The 20017-nt window shown below is 37.9% G+C and overlaps 1 protein-coding gene across 3 annotated transcripts in view; it reads left to right on the top strand.

Moving 5' to 3' along the window:
* Nucleotides 1-18864, top strand: part of VPS41 (VPS41 subunit of HOPS complex) — a 107676-nt gene extending 88812 nt beyond the window's left edge. For all 3 annotated transcript variants that reach the window (XM_026121438.2, XM_064506588.1, XM_064506590.1), the window contains 7 exons: nucleotides 1680-1734; nucleotides 2889-3029; nucleotides 4530-4666; nucleotides 12999-13098; nucleotides 13834-13878; nucleotides 15089-15168; nucleotides 16776-18864. In XM_026121438.2, coding sequence (XP_025977223.1) covers nucleotides 1680-1734; nucleotides 2889-3029; nucleotides 4530-4666; nucleotides 12999-13098; nucleotides 13834-13878; nucleotides 15089-15168; nucleotides 16776-16856 — 639 coding nt within the window. In that variant the 3' untranslated portion in view covers nucleotides 16857-18864. The remainder of the gene's footprint in view (nucleotides 1-1679; nucleotides 1735-2888; nucleotides 3030-4529; nucleotides 4667-12998; nucleotides 13099-13833; nucleotides 13879-15088; nucleotides 15169-16775) is intronic.
* The last annotated feature ends 1153 nt before the right edge of the window (nucleotides 18865-20017 follow it).

Below are 20017 nucleotides of genomic sequence, written 5' to 3'. Positions count from 1 at the left end.
AGCTGGTACCATTCCGAGTACCATTCTTGCTTTGCTTGCTCCTGTCAGTTGTCAGCCACCCTTTCTGTGCAGCAGCAGGAGACACTGGAAAATACTTTGCTCAGACTGCAGTCTTGCTCTTTGTTGCAACTGTTGCACAAAACTTGATTGTCTCCATGTTCTTTTTTTAGGTATTAAGCCTGAGAGGTTTTCAGCCACAGACTTCTGTCCACACTTACTTATTTTTACTTTTAGCTCTATACTTCTCCACCTTAGTTTTTGCCCTATGTATTATTAGTGTGATCGTGGTTTCACATGTAAAAACTATGATGATGATGCAAGTAGTTTACCTGCACAGTGATAAGCAATGCAGAAAAGCGCTGTGTATGAATGATGCAAATGAACGTTTGGAGTGTGTGATGCCATAGTGACTGAAGTCAGAAAAAAGAAATTGATGCTAGAAAGAGAGTCATTTTAACCTTAGTTAACATGTTTCAATAAGTTTCAGTAAGAAAGAAGCTAAGGAAGGGAGGAAGGATACCACCTCTGTCTATAAACAACTTTATTGAATTTACCTTCACTAGTGATTTTGTGGGTAAATTTTTTACCATACATATCATATAGTAATACTTTTTGCCACAAATCTTTGTTCTAAGGAAATAAAAATGGGAACAGAATTTACAAGGTACCAATTTTTTCAGTTCCTATTAAGCAGATTCCAGTGCAATGTCTAAATCGTAAAAAAAAATAATAGTTGAACAAGTTCATACTATTTATTATTGTAAATAATTGATAAACTAACTAGGAAGAAATCATTCTTTAAAACCTTTCTGATGACTATAACACACTGTTATTCAAGTGCAGTTTAGCAAATGTTTTATCAAATAAACAGAGAGAAGTGTATGTATTTTCCTCTAGAGGGAGCATGACAGTCAATAAATGTTGCAGCATTGAGCTATACCGAAAACCTGGTAATTTGTACTTTAATTTCTCAGTGGAGAGAAAAAGATAACTGTCACCTGTGTTTATATTTTTTTTATATATTGCGTTATGTGTTTGTCAACTACACACAGATTTTATAACTGCTTGTGGCATTTAGCCCTGAGGTCTTTAAACCAAATTTGCAGGAAATGCTTCCTCCTTATTCTTTCATACCTGGGTTAGGTTGTTCATTGCATCATCATCTCAGAGGTCCGTGGCATAGAGTTTGGAGGACATTCTCCACTTCCCAAAAGAATTCCGGTTATCCTCAGAGGCTTATAGACAACCCTGTGTCATGAATGAGCGAACATCAAGTTGCCCTGCATCCCTGGAGACCTTTGGAGAGTCCTTCTAGAGGAAGAAAGTCTTGACATCAGATAACCTTAATGCTTTTGGATTAATCAACTTTTAGAAGTAGAAGAAAAAATTGTCAGTAGATTAAAGCTAGAGATTGGCATAATACGGACTGAGTTATTTGTACTGTCCCCAGATTTATTAAGACTTAGAGGAAGAAAACAAAAGGTGCTGTAGTGTTTCTCCTTTTAATTAATGCAAGAGGACCTGACAGTGCATATTAAAGGAGCTGTAATCCTGTCAAAATGAGTAATGCGCCTTCATGAAGAAGTATCTTTTAGCCTTTTGTAGCATTTGTGATCAATATAATATTATGTCACAGTTTCCTGTATTCTCTTTCCTCTCTCACTCCTCTTGAATTCCAGGCTCTTGAGATCTGCCAACAGAGGAACTTTGTAGAAGAGACGGTCTATCTTCTGAGTAAGTAACTTTCCGTGTGATAAATTACAACATGCTTTTAATCTTGTCATAAAGTTTGGGCTGGGAAAATGTGTGGTGCATTGTCTACTATTACTTAACATGCTTTCCCAAAGACAAGGCTGGTGTGTAGTGAGTGGAACCAAATAGCATGATTTAGAAAATGAAACAAAGCATTGGGCTATTTATAATGTCTCATTTTCATGTATTGTATTATTGTGCTTCTGGTTTGGGGTGTTTTTGGCCTGGGTGGGTTTGTTTTTGTGGGGGTAGGGTTGGGGTTTTGGTTTTGTTGGGAGGAGGGAGTGCTTTTGAAACAGTCTGCAAGAGAAGAGTGATCCTGTTTGTTTTATTTCTGCACTCTCTTCAAATGTTTTGTTCTGAATACATCGCATAACCTTTATATTACCTCTTGCTGAGATGGAAGATTTATGCTGCTTTTTTATTATTATTTATTTTTTTAAATTGCAAATGAACTGCCCCAGCAGGGTGAGGAACCCATCTCTGGATGGAAAGCATTGTAAGCCTAAGATTTTTATGTATGTTTATTAGAGTGATGGATGCATTCCAGTATTAACCTAACCCATGTTTGTTTGAGTAAGAAAAGTGTTCTATGGACAAGCTAAGAGCAGAGTAACCTATGTTCTAAAAAAAGCATAAGTTTGGCATGGGTTTACTTAAAGAATAGTTCACACAGCTTCCACTGCTCCTTCATCCTCCATCCTTTCATTTTCCATGGGTGTAAGCTGCACTGTATTTGCTACAAGTTAAGTGTGTCCATGCAGAATCTTAATAGGAGGTAAATCATGTTACAGTTTGCGTGTGCACACATACATGTGCACACAACTCCTTGTTGTTACATTAGATGTTGCTGCAGTTCAGACCGCTCCCCTAATATGACCTAACACACAGTTAAGAAAGACTTCAGGTCCCAGTTCAGCAAAGTACTCCAAGCACGTGTTCAGGTTACATTGACTGCTCTGGGATTTGCATCTGTTCACAAGTAAATGAGATTAGATTCGTGCTTGGTCAAATTAGTCTGAGACAACTTCACACTTTTAAAATTCTTGTGGAAAGGGCAATGCAAGCCTTCTCAATACTTAGCAATGTTCAGTGCTTTAGGATTTCTAATCTCTTTACTTATTTTCTCCTTCTAGGCAGAATGGGTAACAGCCGCAGTGCCTTGAAGATGATAATGGAAGAACTGCATGATGTGGATAAGGCTATTGAATTTGCCAAGGAGCAAGATGACGGAGAACTTTGGGAAGACCTCATCTTATATTCTATTGACAAACCACGTAAGCAGGATAGTTTCTCAACAGTCTTGCATGTGTATTTTTTGTGGAATGCAATTCCAAGTGAAGGACTGAATTATCCTCATGTGTGCTAGAGAAGGTATTTATGGAGGGCCTGGGAAGTGTTCTGATTTGTGGAGCACAACATCGCCGTTTGTGGGCGTGCTACAGAATAGGTACTTAGGCATTTAATGTTCAGCTAAGGTCTGGATAATTATGTTGTTAACAACAGAAATTAATGAGAGAATCATGCTTTTAATTTGACAGAATATGAGTCTGCATTTTTCAGACAGCTTCAAAACTCAGTCTGCAGGCTTGATGAGGATGTTGCATATTCTGTTTACTGCAGCTGTTTCCCTTCAAAATTCTGAAAATTGAGGGACCTGTATCTTTCTCCTCTTTCAGTTAAGTAACTATGCAGTTTTCTCTCTGTGGCACAAAGAGAAAATCTGTTACTGTTAGTGCATTTTGCCCTTCACCCATGATACGAACATCTACTAAAATTCAGATGGATACTGTCAATCTCTTAAGCAATATCAGTTTTGTTCTGGAGGCAGTTTCAGAGTTTATATGACTAAGAAAAAAGAGATTTAGTTTAACTTTCTACTCCGTAAGGTTTTCACCTTGTTCTGGGACTTTAAATCAAATCTTTAAAGTCTCTGCTGGGATCCCTTTTCTGCAGGATTGAATATCTTCTGGAATTAGCATGAGAATACATATCTTTTTCATCACTAGACCACTAATTCTGACAAGAAGGAGCAACCAATCTTACGTTGTAAGAATGGTGTTTTCAAGTTACCTGACCAAGAGAAACCCCTATTTGACAGCAATTCATCACTAAAAGACTGATTAATACAATTAGTGACATATCTTTAGAGCAAAAGGGATTCAAAACCTGTACAATTCTGTCAGTCCCATCTGCCCTATGCAGAGAAATTCAAGTGGTCGTCCTCAGTTTTGGGGGGTGAAGAAAAAACATAGCCCTGAGGTTCCCCTTCCAGTATTTCATTTAGCCAGTTGAACTCTGAATAGCAAAAGGCTTCTACCTCGCTCTCATCACTGCTTCGAAATACCTGTTCCCTTTGAGTTAGTTTAAACACTTGAAAATTTGATTTTAAACCCTGGAATAAAGAAAGGGATGTTCACGTGATGTAGTTCATCTTATGGCTCTGTTTGCTTGAGTCCTCCTTTGTATTGAATTGAAATGCATTATTTACTTGTGGTTTTGATAACTTACTCTGGATACTCTGGCATCCTTTTTCAGAATATCCTAGAAGTTCTGTGAATTGCCAAACTCTGCATCCTTCTTCCTTCCCCAAAGGCCTGTACTCAAGTAATATAATTGCAAAAAACATATGAAGGGTATATAAAAGAGGCTCAGTGTTATCTTTCAGTGATGACTGCCATAGAATCAGCCAGAACTTGTGGTTGTCATTGAAGCATCCTTTCATCAGGTGTTTTGCTGGATTTTTTCTTAATTGTCTTGTCTCTTGGTTTTCACAGCTTTTATTACTGGTTTGTTGAACAATATTGGAACACATGTTGATCCCATTCTTTTGATCCACCGAATTAAGGAAGGCATGGAGATTCCTAATTTGAGAGACTCGCTAGTGAAAATTCTTCAGGACTACAACTTGCAGGTAAATGTTACATCCTTCTTGTGATGCTCATTTTCAGGGAGACAGCAAAACCACTTTGCCATTGAAAAGCACAAAAACTGGCCATCATGAAGGTTTGATCGTTTTGTTAGGACTTCTGTCCTGTGATTCTGTCACTGTGAGTTGATACAAAATTTTGACAAGAGGAGTATAAATACATCAAGACTACACAATAGTCTCTTCTCTTGATAGTTTCAAGCACCTCTAAATTTATTCCATGCTGTCATAAACCTGGTGGGTAAGTGGAACTGGAAGGATCTTGGGTGATTTGGACTATTTTATACTACCAAGCTGTCCTATGTTGGAAAGCCTCTCTGACCATTTTTTTATTCCAAGTTTCATGCATGAGGAGGCAGAACATAAGGTGCACATGCAAAACCAATCACCAGGTTTTAGAGCCATATGTTAAGTGTCTTATGTTAACTAAAGATGACAAACTTGTAAACTCAAATTCATATGTCTGTCTATGTTGTGCAGAATGTAGTGACATTTATGGTTTTTTTTTTTTTTTTTTTTAAGACTGCTCATTGGCTTATGGGAGTTCTTATCGCAGCATAATTGCACAGATCTGTGCAGTTCCCTACATGACTGGTTTTGTTGCATGTTTTAAGAACTCACAGGAGGGGGTACCCTTTAATGTTCTTGAAGGTAACAAAAGAGGGAGTTACATTGCATACTTTATATCTCCCTGCTACTTGAGTTCCAAACTTGAGTTCTGCAAGACACTGCTCTCTACCTTTCTCTCCTGAGAGAGTAAGGACATAAAGCAGTTTAAATGCCCCTAGTGCAGTGATGTGGAGTCCAAGAAAACAGCCATGTAAGTAGCTAAAACTATAATTTGCTGAACCTCATAAACATTCATTTCCCATTTGCTATTACTCTTTGGACATTGCAGTAAACAATAGGCTTGATTGTTGTCATCAAAGTCATGGTTGCTCTCTTACTGGACCAAACCAAGCCTAGACCTGATTGAGCTTTCACTGATACCAGAAGGCTTTTTAAAAAGATAGGTTCTATGCGTCTCCAAAGCTTTCTCATTATTTTATTGGATGGACTTTAGACATGACTTTCAGTATTTCAAAGAAGCATTTTAAATGTTATGTTCTCCTGTACACCCATTATGTGCAAGGAGCTCCGCTAAATACGCTTCCATGCTTCCATATACTGCATATCGTGGCATTACTTCCAGGTTTTTAACTGACTGCATTAGATACCACTATCCTTTCAAGGTAATGTTAGCTAAATAGTATGCTGCATTTAAACAGTTTAATGTTAATCTCGTCACTGTCAATAACCTGCTGCTTGCACTGCTGGTGCTACCATTCCTGCAGTCTATTGACATCAAAATGGAACTTTTTTGTATGTCTGAGAGCAGAAAAAGAAAGTGCTGTTTGTGTAGCTGCAGCTTTAGATAAATGCAAAGTGTGTTGTGTGGCTTCAGCCAAAGCTGATGAAATGGTTTGGTCACATTTTTGGGAGGGAAAAATCGTTTTGTCTTCAAACAGCTTTTAACAAAATTACTTTGGCGTTAAAAGGATGTATTCAGCTTCCAGAGTGATGTCTAAAATTATTTGCTGTTAGCATTGAAATGCTTCATGGATTTTAAACGAAATCATTTTGAAGTAGATTTGGATAGCTCTAGAGCTAAAATCTATCTCATAGGAGTAACAGAAATTAGGGAAGCTTAAAGTAATTTGTGCTTGGCTTACTTTTTCACTAGTGAAACAAGATAGTCAAAAAGAAATCATAAGGGGACTATTTTTCTTGAGAGAAATGTAAACTGTACCTTAAAGTAAGGCTGTTCCTGAAGTGTTACAGGCAATGTAAAACGCACTGTTACGAACAGATGGCGTATCTACACTGAAAGTTAAAAATGGTATCGCAGCTCTTGTGCATACACACCTAAGTAGCTTTAAATTGGCAAACTCTGGTTGTGATAGCAGTCCTGCTTTCTGCATTCGGTGTGTGCTTCGGGGCATGGCTGGGACTTTGAGCAAATATGTAAGTGGCCTTTCCTACTCGAGGGCAGTGCTGTCCAAGCTTCATTGTTACTGCTGCTTAATTAGGCACGTTAAAGCTAAGCTAAGGTGTGTTTGTATGAAGCCCCGTCACACCTTCGTTGTGACTGTTGTGAATGTTCACAGTATGAAATCTATGTCCTGTATTCTGGCCTGGCACAGCTCCTTGGATTCCAGTAAAACCTTCCCAATTTGTATCGTTTCACATACCGAACTTCTTGAACTTGTGCAACAATCCATGTTTCATTTGGTTGTACCTAATTACAGTGACATTGGTTAGGACTTGCTATGATTTCTTCTTTCTAGATCTCAAGCTCTGTATGCATGTAAGTTTTATTGCCCCCGCTTTCAAAGGCAAAAAAGAAAATGTTGTGCAGAGGTGCACAAAGGAGGAGTGCAGGTTAAGGCAGTACCTATTCCTTGGCTTGCAGGTCTCTGCCTAGTGTGAAAACTGTGCTGAGCTTTTCACATCAGCTCCAAAAAGATATTCTGGCTGCGGCAGTGTTGTTTAATTGCAGCCTTCTCTTGCAAGCCCTGAAAAAATGAGTAAGATTGTTTTATACTTATGTAAGTATGCAAATACAAAATTCCTATTCTAATCCTAAATTTCCTTAGCCATAAACATTGCATTGGATGTGATTTTAAATATAGATAGGAATTTAAAGCAGTGCCTTTGACAGTCTCTGTCTCTTTTAAAACAAAGCTTTATATCCTAGCAGAATCAATTCAATCAAATTGAATGGCTGCCAAGGTATGCCATATGTGGCTTACAGCACAGCGTTAGAGAATCCAACAAGAAAATCTGCGAACGTAACAAAATTCCTTGTAACTCTTTTGAACCTGGGATGGTCCAAGAATAATTAAAGCTTCTATTAATGCTGGCATGGGGCAGGCTGATTTCAGTTTAACAGTTATCGCCCATTAGTTGAACTGCTACAGCTCTTGTGTGTATGCCTTAGCTCGAAAGTAATGTGATTAACTCTTTCACAGAAGTGTAGTTTAATCTCTTTTCACCAGCTGAAAAACAAGCATACCAGTAATAGATGATTAAATATTCTGTTGGGTAAAAATAAAATTTAGAACATGTGAGACGTTCTTTGCTCTTAGGCCATCGTTTCAAATAACTGATATGCTCCTGCCATGGCGTAATAGCTCTGCTTTACAGGTACAGATCTATTAAGCTGCCTGTTAATACCCATTCTTATTTTCCCGCTTCAGGAAATGCAATTATGCATGAACCTAAAGTGAGCGTGGACTTAAGTATTTTCCAAACAGGAAAAGGTTTAAGCACTTGCTTAAGTGCTTTTCAATATTGGCATCAAAGCTCTGAGTTGCGAGTTTCGGAGTGGTTCTCCCCCCCCCCCCCCCCCCCCCCGAGGATCATTTTTTGTAATGCTTTTTTTTTTCTTTTCTTTTCTTTGTTGTCATCTAAGTAGTTAATTAGAACCACGATAGACAATTGAGCAGCACTGACTTATTATAGAGATGATGAGGAATTTTAATTACTGCTGGAATAATACTGACTTTAGTGTTTGTGTACAGTAATGTTCATAGATGATAAAGTTACAAAGACAGGCAGCAAAGACCAAGTTCCAGGTGTCTGCATTTTAACAGGAGTATTTATCAAGTAAAGTGTAGTCTAAAACTCTTAAATCGTATTTTGTATTTAACTCATGAAATCTAGTTCTTCAGTGCCATAAGTTTACAGATAAAATAGGCCTCAGACTACTTCCTTTGACTTATAAACTTGTGAAGGTGTGTTGCCTTAAGGGTGGACGTGCTTGTTTGTTAGAAATGACATATTCCTGGAGCACTGCTTATTTAGGGGCAAGTAAGTTGCCATTCTTCAGTGAACATTTTCACCATAATTAAATCCCATTCAAATCAATGACAGGCTAACCAAATTGAGTCGACTCTTGCTGATATCCTGACAAGAGTTCAGTAATTTTCATCTTAAACACTTGCATTTAAAAGTGTTTTCAAAGATGCAAAATCAAAACTCAACTTCATCTCTGTGCACTTGAAAATCTGTTGCTGGTGTGACAGTAAGACTGCTTTTTGTATTTACTTGTATCACAGCACCAGCCAGCTATATTGTCTTTTAACAGTCTTGTAACAGTCCTTAAATCCTTTTAATCTGCAAGTGTGTTTTTCTACTGGGGGAAAAAAAAATATGAGAACCAAGAAGTCTAAATACTCTTTGGCAATAGTCAAACATTGTAAAAGTGCAGATAATTTGCTACTTGTGTTAGTGAGCGTGGTGGGCCTGGATTAGCAGCGCTGGCCTGTTTTGAGCTTTTTGAATGAAATGGATACAAACTGCTTAGGCTTGATTGGCACCAGAAAGCGATGTAATTCAGATGTACTTCTGTTGCCACTGTTGGAGACAGTGCCACTCTGAGACTTGGGCAGATCCTCCATTCCCATTAGGACTTTACCAGTGTGGTTGGTTTAAAAAAATTCCCTTAGCCAGCACAATTATGCTAGTAATACTCTTATTTGAACATTATAGCAATGTCAGTATTTACTAGTGTTTCTATACAAAATATAAATAAAAACTATTATTTTGCAATGAAACAAGTGGCACTGATAATTTTTTCTGCAACCTCTTTTGGAGTGGAATTCCTCAGTTTTGCAACTGTTTGATCTTAGCTAAGAACTAAGACCTTCTTTCTGTAATATACCCCCAAACTTTGTATTTTCCTTTTATATTCAGTTTTCTGGAAATTAAATTGAAAAAGAATAGGAAATGAGTCACACATGTCTGTGTCTCTGATATCTGATTAAGCCAGTAGCCTTAATCTGTGAATAAGGGATGGAGGAGCCTTGCTGAACACAAGTCTTTTAATCACCCTCCAGGTCTGTAGTTTTTGAAGTGTTATATCGCACTTATATCTTGCAGAGAAGGCTGACAGGAAAATTCCCATATCTGCATGCTCCTGTGTCAGTTTTAAATCTGTTGCATTTTCCAAATTTATAAAATAGGTATCTTTTCAACTTTGGGTTATAATCATGTGAAATTTGGGAAACACTCATATCATTGGAAGAAATGTAGGTAAATTCCTTGTTTTAGAAAGAAATGCTTAATTTCTCACCCTTTTTATGACAATTAGAAGTCATTATTCAAATTAGAAGAATTCAAATTCATTATTTGAATTACAAGATTTCATTCTTCTAAGTCTTTTTCCTAATTTTAACATGCAAAAGCAATTTGTTCAGCTGTCATACTTCTAGGTTTTATGGATTAACCATTTTACTCAAATACTGACTTATTAATTTAAACTTTAACTGAACCTGCAGTAGCTCTCTGATGGATAGTTAACAGAACTTATGAACAGGTAGATCCCACTGATGATGCGATGAACACTGTTTAAAACAGCATCTGGAAAAATTGTTGGTTGTGTTTTGTTTTTGTTTTCTCCTGAACGTGCACAAGCTTCTGTTTAGACTCCTTGGAGGCAGTGGGGGGGCCTGTGGCAGCTTGCACAGTGGCCATCTGGGTGTTGGTTATAATGACTAAAAATAAAATGCTTTTAATTGTGCTTGTGCATTTTGGAAGCATTTTGTTAATTGTCCTCGAGAAATTTGCACTCATTGGAGTGCTAAGCTGCATCACAGCCTGAATTTATCCTCACTGCTTTTGGGTAAACTCTTCAAATTATGTGTGTATTTATTTGCAGTGTTTTCCTTTGCAAATACTGTTATGCATTTGTAAATCAGGACCTTTTTAATTAAGTGGAAGTTTCTCTAGCTTGTGATTTGAATTATTCAGTAGCACCTTCCCTAGTATGGTCAGAGGATGACCTGAAATTTTTTTTTCCCCCCCACAATAAATTTCTTGGTACCAGAAGTTTTCATTAATTCAGTGAAAGGCATTCTATCTGCTTACAATTCTTCTTTCTCTAGCTGCACAGTGCTGTCCTGTGCCTGCTCACAACCATATGTTTCTAATGGTCAAAGTCCAGTTTCATGAGACTTTTGGCTGCAGAGGTACCATTCCCTTTGATATCTTTAGAAAATAGTTTCATTAATACCTGATGCCAATTTTAACTAGTTTAGCCTAATCTTAGGGCACATAGGTATACACTTTTCCCTCCTTATGATGTAAAGTAGTTAATTCAAACATATTCTTCATCTCACTGCCTCACCTCCAGATTTCCTCTGCTGCTTCTCTTTCTCTCTATAACTATTACATTATCCATCTCATCTTTGAGCTCTTCAGATCTGTTTCTGGAGAAGTGTTGAAATTTATTACCTTGAGATTTGGTATTTTACATCCTTCATTGCAACTTTTATATAATAATAGCTGCCACCTGTATTCCACTGCTAACAAAATATGTTCTTGCAAACTGTCGCTGAATGTGGTATGGAAAATCTTTGTAGATTTTAAATAACAGGGGTAAGATGGTACATATGTCTTATGAACTGTCTCTGTTAATTTTTTTTGTTTTTTGTTTTGTTCTTTTTAAGGGATCAAATAATGTTGATATTTTCCAGTGACCTAATGATATCTGTTCTCCCCCCCCTTTTTTTTTTCCCTTAATGTAGTCTCCTTATTGACACACTGCATTTTTAGGTAGAAAATCGTAAATCATGCACTATTCTTCCCCTTGTATCTCTGTCCCTCTCAATTAATAATTTATTTGCACCCTTTATCTAAACATGGGATTTTTCATGAGCTTATGTTAAGTGCAGCTAGCCGAGAATTTCCTACATAGAGGGGATGAGGTCTTCTGTGGCCAAGTCACTACGTAACTTTGTCATAAAATTTGCTGATTAGGATGTTCTGAATCAGGCAGAGTGCTCATTCTGAAAGATATTGCCATCCAATTGTCCCTGCAAAAAGCAACTGACATTTTTCTGTACTTGACACAGATTTTTGCCTTTCTCTTTTGCCCTTGGATAAAGTTGGAAGGGAAAAAACCATGCTGGGATAGCTCCTGAGATTATTGCAGATAAAAGTGATAAATTTTCTAAATGTTTGTCTTGTAGAGCTGCATTCAGTTTCTTGTGCTCTGAAGTGTTTTATAGCTTTGTGTATCTGTTACTGGAGAATGTGATTCACCCACTGACATGCCATAGTTTGGAATGTTTGAAGTGTTATTCAGTCTTAATTTGTAGATGTATTGCAGATATGCAGTGTTAACTGCATGTCACTCTTGGCAGTCCATCGTGATCAATTCACAATGTGTATGTAAGAGACAAATTTTTGGACAGTGTTCACCTGGCTGTAAAATCTATTTTACTCCTTTTCAAGTAGTTACACTAGCTACGATTATTTTTAGTATGCTCAGTATCTCCTTCAGCACAAATAACCAGGAGGAAGGAATGGACAATCTTTATACCACCTTGTTTTTTAGCAGGATTGTCCAGCTTAAGTGATTGTGAGCTTCTTTGAAAACACTTTCCAGAGGAATTGTGGTCTTGGAAAACAAATTTCCAAACCATTCATATAGTACAGGGGGAAAGAAATATTCTGCACAACTCATTTAGGTTTGTCATATTTTTGTAAACTTGCCCTATGTTATTGGAATTGAGATGTCTTTTTTCTTTTTTTTTTTCTTTTTTTTTTTTTTTTTTCCAGTTCTGCCTCATTAGGCATAGTGAACTAATGCTCTGTATAATTTGATGCCCTTGGTTCCAGGCTTGTGCTTTGCAACATTGACATGTCTTTGTCTGGCAAGCTAATGAAAAATATTAAATAAGTAGAAAGGGAGAGGAGATTTTTGCTAAGAAGGAACAGACTATGGACCTTTGGTTAATTATATAGACATTTAATACTGCTCACAAAATGGCACCACAGCAGAAAATGTGTTTGAACAAAATAAACTTTGAATTGCTGTGTGTTTAGAAAAGATTACCAGCTGCCTTTCCTAAGGTAGGCAGGAAAAATATTGGAGGAGGAGGAAGTTTTGATATGGTTTGGAAACTAATTGTTAGGGACACTGTAAAAAATGCCTCAGTTGTATTTTGTTAAGAAAAGCTTGTAGCAAGATCATTATTTATATGATAGCAGTATATTTACAAAAGATTTGTTTTTTTCTGATTTTTTTCTTGCTTTTATATATAGGGGGTTTTTTATTATTATTAAAGCAGTGCTGGGCATGGTGGTGGTGGAGATTCCTCCTTCCCTCCTTTCCTTTTTGCTCCCAGCATGAAAGTGTAATAGCTTCAAAAGGCTAAAACATTCATTATTTTTTCATGTTCTCTGTGGCAGCGGAACCCCAAAGGTGACTTGCCCAGATAGTTGATATGCCCATCTATTCAACGTCAGCTGTACTTTCTTTGCACAATAGATCCTGCTGCGGGAAGGTTGCAAGAAGATCCTTGTTGCTGACTCTCTTTCCTTGCTGAAGAAAATGCATCGAACTCAGATGAAGGGTGTTCTAGTGGATGGTGGGTACAGAAGAAATGTGATAACCTTCAAGATTTTGAAGCTTTCTATTTGGTTTATAGACCTGGGCCACATGTGGGTCCACTTTGGGAGTTGTTCAAAATCCTGAGTATTCCACTTTGCAGAGGAAGCCCTTGTATCTCAAAAGCACCAGTCCCAGCATGCAGCTCTTCCTCTTGATCTGCCTCTCCTCAGCCACTAATGTATTGCATCCTGCAATTTGTCTATGAAGGTGAAAAATGCTAAGTACCAACAAAGATATTCAGATAATCTGCAACCAAAGCAAAAGCCAAAACATAGCTTTTAGAAATAACTGAAAGCATTTTCAGAGGCACTAATGATGCATGCAAGCAATGGTGTAATTCACAAGAGGTGCATGTTAATACTAAGAAGTAAGAGCTAATGGAAAGACAGAGGATCAGAGCTTCTGCTACAGAATACTGCCCAGAAATCAGCTGCCCGGCCTTTTTTGCTTTTTTGTGCATTTGCTATGTGCCTGTGCAGCTCTAATCTTTGACAGTCCAGCTACTGAGGTTCTGCCTTCACCATTTTTCATGCCATTTATAGAAATGTGGCTTCCATATTGCTCTTTAATTTTAATCTCCTACATCAAGTATTTTAAGTAAATACTTTAAGACCAAGATCCATGTCTTTAATAGCAATGTGTTGATACCTCTTTTACATAAACTAAACATATATTTTGTTAACAAAATAATTATGAGTTTATTTTTTTCCAGAGGAGAATATCTGTGAATCATGCCTTTCTCCAATACTTCCTTCAGGTAGGATGTTTTTCCAGAAGAGAAAGAGGTCCTCTATTTTTAGAGGAAATACCATTTATTATTATTATTCATAGAAACGCACAGTAGTGCCCCTTGGTAATCACCTTATAAATTTCAGTCTCTTGTACACAGTTTGTTTATGACCCCTAACATGGGAGTGGAGTGGAGTCTTAATTAGAAATTTTGTGTTGCAGTAAACCTAGATTTTTTTCTGGTTTCTTACTCATCTTGACTTATTTTCTATTTTGAAATATATGGAGTGAAAGGCAACTTCAATTCCATAAGTATATGCTATCGTCATCAAATCCTATACAAGTCTATTGTTTGATTTAGACTGAACTTTTAGACTCTGAAGTTGCCTGGAACATGCCTCTTGTCTGAATGGGTGGAAACTCTTGGCTTCAATCACTGCTGTCATATTTGAAACAATTTATAACAGACTGTGATTTTAAAACATCTTCTAAAGTTAGTCTTGAACCTAGAAATTCAGTATATTAAAGATGTACGTTCTGCAAGGGAACTGTAATGCAAAATTAACAATATAGTTGTTGGATGTCTAAAGCAGCAAAATAGCTTGACCAGGAGAATATCTGTCATGACGTCTCCGAACAAGAATACCTAAGAAAAAAATATGTGGATACACTTATTTCTTTTGTTTGCCAAGTGCGGATATTCCAGTAGAATCTCTTCTGGTTTCTACTTTTTTTTTTTTTTTTTTTTTTTTTTTTAAGGTGCACACCCACCCACCCAAAAGACCCCAACCCTCCCCCTGCTGCAGTATTAAAAGATAGCTATGCTTTGATCACATGCCCCGACATGAAGACCAGAGCAGATGCACGGTGGTAGAAAACCTGACAGAAGTGAATGCACCAGCGCGAGTCAAAAGGCACATTCCCCTCATGAATACAACAGTTTCTTGCTGACCTGTCTTCAGAATGACTGAATTATATGGGGTTAGATTACTCTCCCCCTCCCCATATTCACTGTGTAGCAAATACTGTCTTATAACTCCACCATTGTGCCCCGTGACCTGAAAGCATTGCTCTGCATGTTTTCTACAAATGATCCAGAATAATATGGAAGTAAATTAGATTGAAAGATATTACCTTATATTTCTACATGCATAATGGAAGGCAGGCATGTACTCTGCAGCCACTGAATTCTGTGTTTCGTTGTCCTGTTGTAATGGTTTTACTTTTTCCTTTCCCAGATGCATCCAAGTCCTTCAATGTGGTAGTGTTCCACTGCAGACACATGTTTCACAAAGAGTGTCTCCCAGTAGCCAACACAGTAAGGAGCTAGCTTAGTCTTCTCTGTTAAAGACAAAAGGAAAATTATTTCGTTTTGCAATCTGTGGAGAAGGGCATGGGTCTATTGGGGATTATAATGTGATTATAGTAGTTCTTTGTGATGATATCCTGCAGTATGTGATTAGGGAAAAGGTGGTTAGCTCCACTGAACCAAAGTACACTGAATTTAGAAAGAAATTGCTGCTGTTCGAGAAGTCTTTTAGCGCTTTCTGCAATCTAAATATGAAATGCAGCTTTGAAACATACAAGGAATATGACCTGTTTGAATTTTTTATTGAATTTTTTCCATTGCAGCTCTAAAAGTATGTTAATTAAAAGCAAGAATGAAGATATTTTCTCAAGTGAGCCATATTAAATGATTCTGACCTGGAAGAAAAAATACCCATGTTTCAGCGAGTGAATACTTAAATATGTTTGTAATTGCTTTTTATGCTCAGTATATATCTTTCTTCCTCAGTGAATCAAATTATTTCAATGAAAACAAACAACCAAAAAGTAATTTCTAGATATAAGCAGATTTGAATTTAGAAATGAAAGCGCTGGAATGGTAACAAGAGCACAAAGAAAATGGAATTTAAATTTTTTGATTCTGTCTCCCTCACTGGAAATGAACGTTTAGTAAAAAGTAGCTTCAGTGATTCACTTTGAATTGGCAAGTAACAAATTAAGCAAAGTGTTTGTAGCCACATGCTGTATAGCATGTATACTCAAATATGTTACAGCAATCTTAATGAGTTAGCTCACTTGCCAAATAAAGCTCTCCCAAGCATTTTTCTTTTAGTTTTGCTAATAGTTTGCTAGTAAATATTTATTCAAACAATATTACCAGAAATTTGGTTATCTGAGGAATAATCTAAAATTTGTGTAACATTCTTAGTTTGGTAGTGGGGGGACTGGGTAACATGTCAGATTTGACTTTTAAATGTGACATTTGTGTTACAAAATATATATGATATATTACATAGTAATACATAGGTATCAGAATACATCTGTACTGTATTCTCCCCTGCTATACTGTTTCTTGGCCTTAGGCAGTCAGTTGCGTTACTGATATGTTTTCTGGCGATGCACTGAGAGGAAAGTAATGCATGCACAAAAGGCTGAACACAAGAGGTAAAAATAAACGTGTGCTCACTCGATGGCTTTTCAGGCCAAATCCTCAGCTGTTGAAAAGTGGTGGAGCAATATCCAAAGGCAGAGCTGTGGCTAAGACACCCGATGGTCAGTGGAGCTGGGGCAGCATGCCGAGGGACTTGCTCTCCTCTTTTCCCACAAAAGTAGTCAGAGGCACTTTGACTCTGTATTTGTCATCTTTGTTGTGGAACAAATTTGACTTTACTCTCCTGGAGAGGAGATGCTTGGAGTGAATGGCGAAGTGCCCTGTCCTTTGACTCCAGTCTCCAGAATAGCCTGTTGTATTGCATTCCACTATATGGCCTTCCTGCACCTACCCACGAATATGTCCTACTGGGGACAGCCTTACTGGGATTAGTAACATTTAGAAAGGTGTTAGCAACTTTCATTCATCTTCCTTGACTCTAACTTCGCTATGTTTCCCTAAGAGCTTGTTTTCTTTTTAATTTCCAGGTCTCTCCTGTTCAGTTCTGCAATATCTGCAGTGCCAAACACAGAGGGCCAGGAAGTGCAATCCTGGAGATGAAGAAATAAGAGTTCTCCAACTCTCCAAGCCAGTCTGTGACACCACTTCTATTAGGGTCACACCGGGCCTTTGTATTTTCTGCTAGTCATCATAGTTGCTGTATATAATTCTGACTGGGATTTAAAAATGGTCTCTTTAAGTTATCTCCCCCTTACTGAGCATTTTTTTGGAAAGAGAAAATTGAGATCCCTAGTAATTCTGTGTTATGCAATTCATATTTTGCTGTTCCTCTGCTCAGGTTGTTCTTTACTTAACACAGAAAACAGAAAAGGTAAATAAAACAGGGGAAAAAAACAGTTTGGAAATTTGTGATTGGCATCAGTTAACATGCTTCACAATCTGGAGCCATTATCAGGGTCATGGTTAAATATTGTAGGTAAAGATGAATTCAGCTCACCAAACTACTTAGTCTTGTTTCAGTCTATTACTGGACTGTTTAACTTGAGACCCATGAGGAGTCTGACTGCTTTCAGGGGAATTGCTTCCGGACTTGAAGCTACCTGTATGCTCAATCACATATTTAATCAGCAAGTTCACTAACTGTTAATTCCACACATTGGGAATGTACCTTGGCTGTATGGTTACACATTCGTAATTTGTTAGAAACTGGTTACTTTGTCAGTTGATCTTCATAGTGCAGCATGTAAACAGGTGGGATTTTCTTATGTTAAGTCTACCCTGAAACTTTAAATTTAAATGCTGGCAGTAGGTCTTTATACTTCTAAGCATAGTTGTAGTATATGACTTCATTTAAGTGCAGATAAAACATCTGGGCTTTGAAAAATAAGCTCTCCAAGAGTTTCTGTAGACATTAGGAACTTAAAAGAGAACAGTCAAATAAGCCTACTTGGTTGTAAACAAAAAACACATTTATTTTTAGTTTGGCCAGTGTTCTATGATGCAAAGGAGTTGATCTTTCAGAATTTCTTCATAGTGGTGAAATCTCTCTCTGATGTTCTCTGAAATTAAATATAAGCACCTCTTCCCAAGGAAGTCATGTTTCAGAACTGCCAAGGTACTTTGCCTTTTTTTAATAGCTGAAGTTTGAAAGGAAAAATGCATTGTTCCAACAGAAAATCGTGAGATTTACACAAGTAGTTAACATCACAAGTTTTGAAACAACAGTATAGTAATACTGCAGTGTATCTCTAAAACTGGAAAATGTAGCACTTCACAGTTCTTCTATACCTCGCTCGCATGTAGGTACACCTTCAAATAATCTATGTCATAGAAAGCTGGGTTTCCAGCTTGTGTAAATTCATGCTATTCTACTGATATCATCCAGGCATTCAGCAGAGCTGGTCTAGTAATCCAGTACATGATTTTGTAGTCCTCTGTGTATATCTGTATAATTGATACTGGAATAAAATATTAAGTGTAGTAGAAATACTAGGTTTTACTTTGTATAGTTACAGAGGACAAAGCTGTCAGTAAAAGGGTGGATCTCTCAAGTACACAGCCTTATTCTATTATGATAACACATCTAAGAAAAAATAAGAGATAGTGCACATTAATTGTGGATTTGCAGTAGATTAAATGAGAAGACGACCAGAGCAGGAGCTTTGTAGTGCAGGCGACAGTCTGCTTACATCAGGCTTCACTCATAAGAATTGCACCTTCGCTCTGTAGCAGTTCATTTGCAGTGGCTTGTACACATTTTTAGGTATATTGTTCATATATTTCTTCTTTACCACATTTATTGGAAAAGTAGCTTCTGATTTTTTCAAAACTAAATACTCCAGTAAGTTCAAGAGTTGTTTAATCATGATATTTGAGTGATTGCATGCCAGTAGACAAGTTCAGAAACTCCTTTAAAAAAAAATCTCCTTTCTAGCTGTAGGAAGCTTTTCTATACTATACCTTAAGAACGAACTCTGCAATGTAATAAGCGGTCTGCTTGCAGAGGAGAAAGGTTAATTAGGAACCATTTCCTCTGCTCTTTTACAGTTATGCCACAGGTGTTCTGAAGCTCAGAGTTAAATGATAATTAAAAACAAAATGATTTTTTTACTTCAACGTGGCCCATAACTTTCTTAAAGCATCTGAAAATTCAATGTCTCCGTTTGCCTGGCAGCCATCACTGGCAATCGTACTGCATAATACCCTGGCATATTCTTGGCATTATGCAAGTAATTTTAAATCCCTTTATGAAAATCTAACCTAAACCTTCTCTAAATACAAAGATTATTTCATTTGGGGCTTCAGGGACTAACCATTTCGATATTGATCCCTGCTGATAGGCATGGAACTTGATAGGCATCGAAGCCTCTCGATATCGAGAGCTATCGGAGTCGACGGGTGCCAATGCCTGACGGACAGCAAAATCGGTCCAAGGGCGAAAGCTGTAGATGCCAGCGGAGACTGAGAGGAATCGCGGCCTATCGACAGGGAGCCGTAGCTGTCGATTTCCTTCCCCAGCAGTATGTATGGCTATGGCTATGGCTACTCCTCGAGGCCTCCCGATCTTGAGAAGGGTGAATGTGGATAGGCGTTGGTGTGTAGTGAGTGGAAAAGGGGTCCAAGAAGGCAAGCTGTAGATGCCAGCCCAGACTCAGAATTTTGGATGGTTGTCGGTCGAGACTGTTATGGACAGTTATCCATGCCGATGGATACCTATTGCTCTTGTTCCCTATTGATAGATAAGGCAAGTGATGGTGCTCGCTGTGGAGATTGAGAGCAATGGGGGCCTATCGACAGGGCTTGCTACATGCAGGTATTGTTCCCTAGGCATACGTGTGGATATCGGTACTCCTCAAGGCCTTGCGAGACAGAGAACGGTCAATGTTGACGGTCCCTGGTGCCTACGAAGAGCAGAAGTGGTCCAGGAGGGAGAGCAACTTCTATACTGTATACTCTTGTGTGGTCAGCTAACAAAGGAGGACCGAGAGAATTAGAGGAGACATAAGTTGTAAAAGATGTTCTTTACCAGATTCCATCCTCAAGAAGGTATGATGACTGGCAGAAAAGTCTAGGGAGTGTCTAAGGGACAGGCTAGAAGCTTGGAAGGTGCTGCCTGTTTTCAGCCTCAGCCCATCCGTGATGGGAGACTGGCACTGCACAGCGCAGGAGTCTCCAAGAGTGGTAGGAGAGTCCCATGTACAAGTCTACGTGTTAAGAATAGAGCACTGCATCAAATCATTCCAGTCAAAGTCAGTGTGTGGCTGACAAG

Source organism: Dromaius novaehollandiae, chromosome 2 (assembly GCF_036370855.1).
Source record: "Dromaius novaehollandiae isolate bDroNov1 chromosome 2, bDroNov1.hap1, whole genome shotgun sequence".
NCBI lineage: Eukaryota > Metazoa > Chordata > Aves > Casuariiformes > Dromaiidae > Dromaius > Dromaius novaehollandiae.
Note: the sequence above shows the minus strand (reverse complement) of the source record. Positions and strands in the feature narration are given on the sequence as shown.